Source organism: Beta vulgaris, chromosome 4 (genome assembly GCF_026745355.1).
Source record: "Beta vulgaris subsp. vulgaris cultivar EL10 chromosome 4, EL10.2, whole genome shotgun sequence".
NCBI classification, from domain to species: Eukaryota; Viridiplantae; Streptophyta; class Magnoliopsida; order Caryophyllales; family Amaranthaceae; genus Beta; species Beta vulgaris.
This window is the reverse complement of record NC_079205.1, coordinates 41,465,345-41,474,263: the sequence shown is the minus strand read 5'-3', so window position 1 is coordinate 41,474,263 and position 8,919 is coordinate 41,465,345. Positions and strand designations below refer to the sequence as shown.

At 37.0% G+C, this 8,919-nt stretch overlaps 1 protein-coding gene and 1 pseudogene across 1 annotated transcript; one reads left to right on the top strand and one right to left on the bottom strand.

Moving 5' to 3' along the window:
* The first annotated feature begins 663 nt into the window (after nucleotides 1–663).
* On the top strand, nucleotides 664–5,885 carry LOC104891207 (phosphatidylinositol 4-phosphate 5-kinase 1). The gene is made up of 8 exons (XM_010676867.4): nucleotides 664–2,281; nucleotides 2,462–2,626; nucleotides 2,736–2,901; nucleotides 3,134–3,250; nucleotides 3,346–3,539; nucleotides 3,623–3,741; nucleotides 3,891–3,972; nucleotides 5,055–5,885. The coding sequence occupies exons 1-8, from the start codon at nucleotides 960–962 to the stop codon at nucleotides 5,353–5,355; spliced, it is 2,466 nt and encodes an 821-aa protein (XP_010675169.2). The 5' UTR covers nucleotides 664–959; the 3' UTR covers nucleotides 5,356–5,885.
* A 1,411-nt stretch (nucleotides 5,886–7,296) lies between these two features.
* LOC125497230 (small nucleolar RNA U3) lies at nucleotides 7,297–7,501 on the bottom strand (annotated as a pseudogene).
* Nucleotides 7,502–8,919: the final 1,418 nt, after the last annotated feature.

Sequence of the window (8,919 nt, the reverse complement as noted above, 5' to 3'; positions counted from 1 at the left end):
AGGCAAACAAGCTCAAGGCAAGCACTTATGCTTCAATCAGCACGCTACAAGCCTAAGCTCATCCCCGATGCTTCAATCAGCACTGCAATACTGCAAACGACACACGTCCCCCTCATTTCATTTAATCAAACTGCCGGTTCGGCCCGACCTAAAAAGCAGGGCAATACTCTTGCCCATAGTCCGGACTGAAATAGATTCGGGTCACCAAGTCCAGGCCCAAATCCCAACTCCGAGCTAGATTTTGGTGTCCAAACTCACTGATTTTTTTTGGGTCGGACCGGACATAGTTTGATCAACTTTATTTAAAATATTATGATATATTTATATGCACAATATAGTTAGAGTAACTACATATATCAAACAATATTACAAAATTCTAGTATAATCCTAGAACAAGGTAGTAAACTAGTAATGCTATGTCACTACTCTATATTTTTTTTCTTTTTTCACTTTGAGGTGTCACTACTCTCAAAACTTGATTTCATTTAAAATATACCAATTATTATATAGGTTGTTGTTGTAACAAATTGGTATTATAAACACAAATCTCCTTAGATACTCATATACCCATTTACTATTATACTAATTAATCTGAATTAAAAAAATTATTGTACTAATTGTTGAAGTAGTCTTTCAAACGTATTTCGCCCATTGGCCCCAGGCCGGCCTCATGACCTCCCTCCCTCACACACAAACACACTCTCTCTCTCTCTTAGTCTCTTACACTTTCCCATTTCCTCTCTATTGTCCTCTCTGTCTCCTCCCATTCTTCAAACCAACAACACTAACAAACACTCCTCTCAAAACAAAAAAAAAACAACATTGTGCACACTCACCCACAAAAAAAACCAAATCAGAAAACGAAACACACCCATCAAAAAAATCAGAAAACACAAACCAACCAACCAACTTTTTGTCGTCGGAATGCGTGAATCTCCGGCAACCCATCAGCGGAGATCATGACTACAACTCAACAACAACCACTTTCACAAGTCCAAAAACTTCAAGAAACCCTCAAACTTAAAACATTAAGAAGAAGCTACAGTCTCTGCTCTCGCACCAAATTCTCCGATTCTCAATCTCAATCCTCCGACGAAGACGAAGAAGAAGATGAACTCTCTTCATCAGAGGAAGAAAAACCCAACCTCACACTCACACTCCCACTCCCCCAACAACAACAACAACAACAACTGGGTAGGGCGAGCCTCCGTCGAGTATCACCATGTTCAATCTCACCAACCACATCAACAATTCAAAAATATTCATCGTCTTTCGTCGAACAAGCCGACAATGACAATGTAGTTGAGAGGAACCTGCCGAATGGGGACTACTACACAGGGACATTCATAGGAAATGTGCCCCATGGGAATGGCAAGTACCTCTGGTCTGATGGGTGTATGTACGAGGGTGAATGGAGGAGAGGGAAAGCTACAGGAAAAGGGAGGTTTTCATGGCCTTCAGGTGCAACTTATGAGGGTGAATTTAAGGGTGGAAGAATGGAGGGGAATGGTACATTTACTGGGAATGAAGGGGATACATATAGGGGAATGTGGGTAGGGGATAAAAAACATGGGAAAGGGGAGAAATTATATGCAAATGGAGATGTTTATGATGGTCAATGGAAAGAGAATGTGCAAGATGGGGAAGGTAAGTATGTGTGGAGGAATGGGAATGTGTATGTTGGGGAATGGAGGAATGGGGTTATTTTTGGGAAAGGGGAATTGATTTGGGCTAATGGGAATAGGTATCAGGGGTATTGGGAGAATGGGGTTCCGAAAGGCGCCGGGGTTTTTACTAGGCCTGATGGGACTACATATGCAGGGAATTGGGGTGGTGCTGGTGCTGGTGCTGGTGGTGAAGATGATGGGGTGGTTGATTTGACAACGAATACGAAAAGGCGGGCGTCGGTGGATGGTGGTAGTGGTTCTGAGAGAGGGGTGAATTTTCCAAGGATATGTATATGGGAAGCAGATGAAGAGGCTGGTGATATTACTTGTGATATTATTGATAATTCAGAGGCTTCCAAATTGTATAGAGTTGGTAGTGACAAGTCTGAGATGGGTTTTAGGCAGAAGAAGAGTCCTAAGGGGAATTTGAGTAGGAGTCAAAGTCCTAGTCATTGGAATAGTAATGGTAATGCTAATGGTAATGGTAATGGTAACGGGAGTTCGACGCCGTATTGGTATGGAGGAGGATGTGATGAGATTAAGAAGCCTGGGCAACCGATACCCAAAGGACATAAGAATTATGAGCTTATGCTTAATTTGCAATTGGGGATCAGGTAATAAGATTGATGGCATTGGTTTTTGTAATGTAATGGTGTACTTTATATGTTTGATTGTGTTTTTTTTTTTTTTTTGAGATTGCTTTTTATGATTGTTGTTGAGTTTGACAAGCATGGATGGTTTGTGTTTTTGCTGATTTTAAATGGTGGGTTGAATATTGAATTTGAAATTCATAGGCATTCTGTTGGGAAGCATTCTTCGAAAACCCGGGATCTTAAGTCTTCGGATTTTGAACCTAAGGAGAAATTCTGGACTAAGTTTCCTCCAGAAGGATCCAAACACACACCTCCACATCAGTCAGCTGATTTCAGGTGGAAAGATTATTGTCCCATGGTGTTTAGGTAATTGAATTGTACTAGTTTTTTGATGCCATGATGGACCTCAGTTTGCTTGTGTAATTCGCTGACCTTGTTTGTTATTGCTCTCTATGTGACTAATATGGATGTCTAGGCATTTGAGAGAACTATTTGGGATTGATCCAGCTGAGTATATGTTAGCAATTTGTGGAAGTGACGCTTTGAGAGAGTTTTCATCCCCTGGAAAGAGTGGGAGTTGCTTCTACTTAACACAAGATGATCGGTATATGATTAAAACTGTCAAAAAGGCTGAGGTTAAGGTCAGTTTTTGGGTTTGTTGAATTGAATTTAACGTTTGCAGGACATTCGTTCATCTACTAATATCCTTCCGATAAAGGGAATGTTATACTAATTCATAATTGCCGATTAATATGCAAGAATGGGAACAATTTTTGAATTGATTTAGGGACTCGTCTAATTTCATGGTTTTATCACAATATTATGTCTGAAAATGGCTTCTTAAAATTGGTTATCGGTTGAATTTTGATTCAGGTACTCATTAAAATGCTGCCAAAGTACTTCGAGCATGTTTCCAAGTACAAGAATACCTTGGTGACAAACTTCTTCGGCGTGCATTGTGTTAAACTTAAAGCAATGGGTGGTCAGAAGGTACTATGGTTTTAGTCTTTATGTCGAGCAATCATTCAACAGTTTTGATGCTGAAAAACTAATTCTTACTATTATTTTGGTGGTCGTTTGATTAGACACGTTTCATTGTCATGGGAAATTTGTTTCACTCCGAGTACCGTATTCATAAAAGATTTGATCTGAAAGGCTCTTCCCACGGGCGGTCAATTGATAAGCCTGAAGGTGAAATTGATGAGACTACTACCCTAAAAGACCTTGACCTAAATTTTGTGTTTCGCCTACAGAAATCTTGGTTCCAAGAGCTCATGAGGTCAGCTTCATTTAAAATTCAATTTTAGCTGTTCATCACTCGCTGGTTTCGTACTAAATGCATGGCTTACATATGCAAAACAGGCAAGTTGATAGAGATTGTGAATTCTTAGAGGCGGAGAGAATTATGGACTATAGTTTGTTAATAGGTCTTCATTTTCGCGAGGACTGCCTTAGTAACGAGCGAGGGATGTCACCTACTGGTATACTACTCCCATTCTCAAATCTTTTTCTAGTTTCATTACTAGTTCGTTTCTACTATAATTTGTCTTTGGGTTGAATGTTGGTAAAAATCTCCAAAAGTTGGAACAAGTGAAGTGATATTAACTAAACTGTGTTTTACTCTTTGCAGGCAGAGGAACAAACAAAGACCTAAGTTCCCCTCGAAAATACGAGATATTTAAGCAGGACTCAAACTGTATAATGGAAGGAAAGTAAGTCTTCTTAGCCTTTTCTTTTCTTTCCCTCAATCTGATTTATCTCTCTGCGGTTGTTGGATACGTTAGGCTGGGAAAGCATTAGATTTTTGTATCGTTTCTAAGTCGTAAATGGTAGATTTTAAATGATACTGTGCACATGACACACACTATTATACAAATTTTCTTGCTCAAAGTTTACCACTTGCTGCATAGATGCAATCGTTGAATATTGTATTGATCCCTGCATTTCTACCCTACTCCGCACCTCTGCGTGCAATTCAATTCTTGGTCGTCAAATGCTTAATTTATGCTGTACTATATGACAGATACATAAGAATGTCTCTCTCCTAATTAATATTCTTTTCTAGTATGGCTAAATCTTGGTTTCCTGACATAGTAGTTTCCCATAAAACCATGAATGTATTGTCTAAAAGTGAAAGGAACTTAGTCTGTCTGTCAATCTCATTTAGAAATATAAAATCATATGCATGACCTGTAAGATATGGTCCAAAAATTTCATTGAACTGTCAAAGAATATTGGAATGATTCATAATTTGGAAGTTGACAGGCTGGAAATGCTGGATACTCCCTCTGAATTGCTCATAGCATAGTTGGATCCTTTAAGTTGTGATGTGCCAGTAACTCGCTTTTATTAATCGGAATGGTTCAAGCGGTCCATGGAGTAATTTGGGCGTTATATGCTTAGGCCAGTGTAATAGCTGTTATTATCTTCAGTTTTGTGCAATCCTCTCGGGGTTGTTGGGAGTTGGAGTTTGCCGTATAATAAAAAAAATGTAGTTTTTTTTAATGTAGATACTTACGATTAGTGTTAGCAACCACAGAACATGACTGGTATTTCTAAGAGCTAGATGTGTACTTAATTATGTCGTAATAAGGTACACGCTGGCTGGACATAATATTAATAACAGAAAGCATGAAACAGTCAGATTATGATAGTTGCAGTCATGATCATCATTAGTCAAACCAACCATACGTGATATGTTTAATGTAGTAGTTATCAAAGTAGAAACTCATTTACTAATGTTAATCTTGACAAGTAATTACAATTATTAATAACTAGTTTTCTTGATACACAGGAGACCTTTCATACGGCTAGGAGCAAACATGCCTGCACGAGCAGAGCGAGTATCACGGACGGAGTATGAAGGAAGTAATGGGACTCCACGAAGTGTAAATGGTAATGATGGGGAGGTATTAGATGTTATTGTATATTTTGGTATCATTGACATCCTCCAAGATTATGATATCAGCAAAAGACTCGAACATGCTTACAAGTCTTTCCAAGTGGATGCTGCCTCCATCTCGGCTGTGGATCCAAAGCTCTACTCTAAAAGGTTCCGGGATTTCATGCATCGTGTCTTTGTGGAAGATGAGTAACCAAAATAAGAATATACAACGACACAAAGTGCGTCCCTGGGTCAGGTCCGGGCTTGGCCTGGACCCGCCCCCGCCCCTGTAGAAGACAGCATTTGGGGCTATTAACATCACTTCAATGAGCAGCATCAATGCCTTGTTGAAGAAATGATACTAATATATAGAATTAATATTTTTCTTGATGGCTGTATTTTTATGATCAGCCTAAAAACTGAAAGAGAGATTAAGGGGGTTAATACATTTGTACATTGTAGGAAACAACCGTGGTTTGGGTTGGGGAGCATAATTTTTGTATTTATTGTGTGATCTTGGCAGTCTTTTTTTGATAATTATTTTTTCGTGTTATCCCTTCCCTGGACTGTTTGCCAGGGTACAGAACACAGAAACTTGTTTCTTGGGAGTTGGGAGTGAAAAGGAATAGGAAAATTGCAAATTAATTGTACAGTTGAAAAGAAATCAGCAGGAGGCTTGGATATTAGTGAAGTGAACTTTTTTTCTTCTATTTTTATTTTGAGTGGCTATGTTATATTTTATACTTTCGTTTTTTTACATGTTATATTTTCATTTTTCATGTATGTCAATGCAAAACTTTGATGACATATATATTTAATTTTGTATTTGTAAAGATTATAAAAAGTTCAAATTAAAAAAATATATATTAAGATGAATCTAAGGCTTGTTTGGTTGACAAAATAAATCATGGGAAGTGCAAATTCCTAGGAAGTAGAAGTATATGAAGTTGTTTGGTTGGCAAAACCATGGGAATTTGCATTTCCTAAGAAGTTCTACTTCCTCCAATATGGAGGAAGTTACTTACCTAGGGGGTAAGTAGAGCTTCTCATTATCAACCAAACACAATTTTACACTTCCTAGTTTTTAGGAATTTCAAATACATGGAAAAAATAACTTCCTAAGAAGTATGACTTCCTATATACAACCAAACAAGACCTAGAAGATTACACATTACTACATTCTTATTCACGTATAAATTACAAACGATGGTTAAAGTAAAATTTGTGAATAGTGTAAAAAGTCAAAGTGTAACATGTAAAAAGAAATAGAGAAAGTATTTATATACTTTGTTGATGCATAAAGTCGTAAAAAGCAATGAGGTAGATGAGATAAGCTTTCAATTATTAACTTATGTTAAATTGGATATTAAAATTTAATTAGACTTGATCAACCTTGATTTTATTTTCTGTTTACGCTTGATAGACTTATTAGTTTGTAACTTGTATTCTAGGTGAAAGAATGCACTCTGGATCTTTGTTCTGGATGACTAAAGAAAGGAGCTGCTGGACCAAATGTATAGTTAGTATTCATTTAAATGTGGTTGGTTTGCTTTATGCAGAGGGTTGAAAAGCTATCAAAAGGAGCAAAAGTATTAAAAGAAGTGGGGATATTTGGTTTGCCTTGACCCCTCATACCCTCTTCTTGTCCCCCTCAGTCTCACCCCTAAAATTTGAAATAACTATTCCACGTTGCTGGACTACAGAATTTGGACAACGTTATAATCCTATTATGATGCATTACAAAATGTAGGGAACATTATTCATACTCTATTAAATGACTTCTTTGGATTTTCCACTTGGATGAAACATTCTGTCTTTTCTCAATACCTAGTACTTCAAATATTTAACTAAAAGAAATGTCAACCTAAATAGCTGATTAATTGAGTATAAAGATATACAAAATTAGTGGAGATCTTAATTTCAAATCCAGGTAGAAAAAGAAATTAAAAGGAATCCAGTACATATTTTAGAACGTACCTCCTCCCTCACAAATTATTTGGCACAATTTCCTTTTTCAATTGTCCAATTGATTTGCTATGTATCATTTTGACAATATTTTCTTTAAGTTTTTATCAATTGAGCGTTACATCCATCCATTTTTTTTAGTTATTGTTTATGTCGATTATGTACCAAGTACGCAAAAGATATTGGGAGTCTATCAGACAACCATGAGATCATCCGAATCTCACAGAGGAGCTGGGGAACGATCCTCTACTGCACCAAGGATCCGAAGATCAATTGGTAGCTGCTAGTCACGCTCTGATCACATGGTCATAATTCATCCACCAGACTTAGTTTCCTGTCTCCTTAGAACTCAAGGATACAGAGGTACGATCTATATAATAGATCAAAATTGTTTATGCCAATTTTGTACCAAGTACGCAAAAGGTATTGGGAAGCCAACAACAATTACAATATACAGAATTAAATATGAAATAATTAATGATCCACAAGAATGTAAATAAAAGAATAGAGAGACAAACAATTGTTGACGCGGAAAACCCGAAAGATGGGAAAAACCGCGGGTGATTCTCTTGATCACCAATCTACTATGAAGGTGTCGCCGTGAATATACACATTTGAGTACAATTTACACAGTAGCTTTGTAAAGTATTAATGGGGATAGTGAGAGTGTTTGCTATGGAGTATGGAATAATGAAGTAATAGCTAGAGAAAAGAGATTGTATGCTAATGTCCCGTAGTGGTTAGGGTCTAAAGTTGGTTACAATACACAAATATACTTCCTCCGTTTAGAAATAGTTGCACCATTTCTATTTTGTGTACTATTCACATCTTACACTTAGATTGTCTTTAGTGATTTATATTTTAGGAAAAACATAGTCATGTGGGATCTTGTTAGATTCGTCTCGATGTAAATTTTTTTAATATAAACTTTTAATAATTTTTACTTATTGATAATTAAAGATATTAATGGTTGAAATCATACATCGGCATGCGTGAAAAGTAGAAATGGTGCAACTATTTCTAAACAAAGGAAGGCCTTGTTTGGTTGACAAAACAAATCATGGGAAGTGCAAATTCCTAGGAAGTAGAAGTATATGAAGTTGTTTGGTTGGCAAAATCATGGGAATTTGCACTTCCTCCAAAATGGAGGAAGTTACTTACCTAGGTCCCCCTACGTAAGTAGAACTTCCCATGGGAAGTTCTACTTCCCATTATCAACCAAACACAATTTTATACTTCCTAGGAATTTCAAATACATGGGAAAAACAACTTCCTAGGAAGTATGACTTCCTATATACAACCAAACAAGGCCGAAGTATGTAGCTAAAAGAATGTCCTCCACTAAGAGCCAGTAGATTGCACCTCCCCTTATTCTCAACCACGTCCTTGTTTATCTCAACTAAATTGCAAGTGAGCCCACACTCCTTGCCACTTATTTAGCCATTTGATAATTGCTTCTTCCTATCTCCTTGCACTTGAAATCCAACACGTAAATTCTAGGGCCCAACAGTTATTATTATTGCATAGTTAAAAAGTTTAGTTTTTTAAAATATCAAAAATTAAGCAAAACAGAACTAACATGGCCTAAATCGAAAAGGGGTATGGAACATGAACATGATATAGTGTTAGACTTAGTATTTAACTCCTTTGCTAATATGATTGGCGCTAAGACTATGATCACATGCTAATGCTCATATTTTATGATTTACTTGCAAACTATGACGGTTTGCCTGGTGTCCTACTTTAGGTTGAGTAATCATGCTCATTAAAAGCACATTAGATTGGTCTCATGCTCGTCTTATGTGCTTTT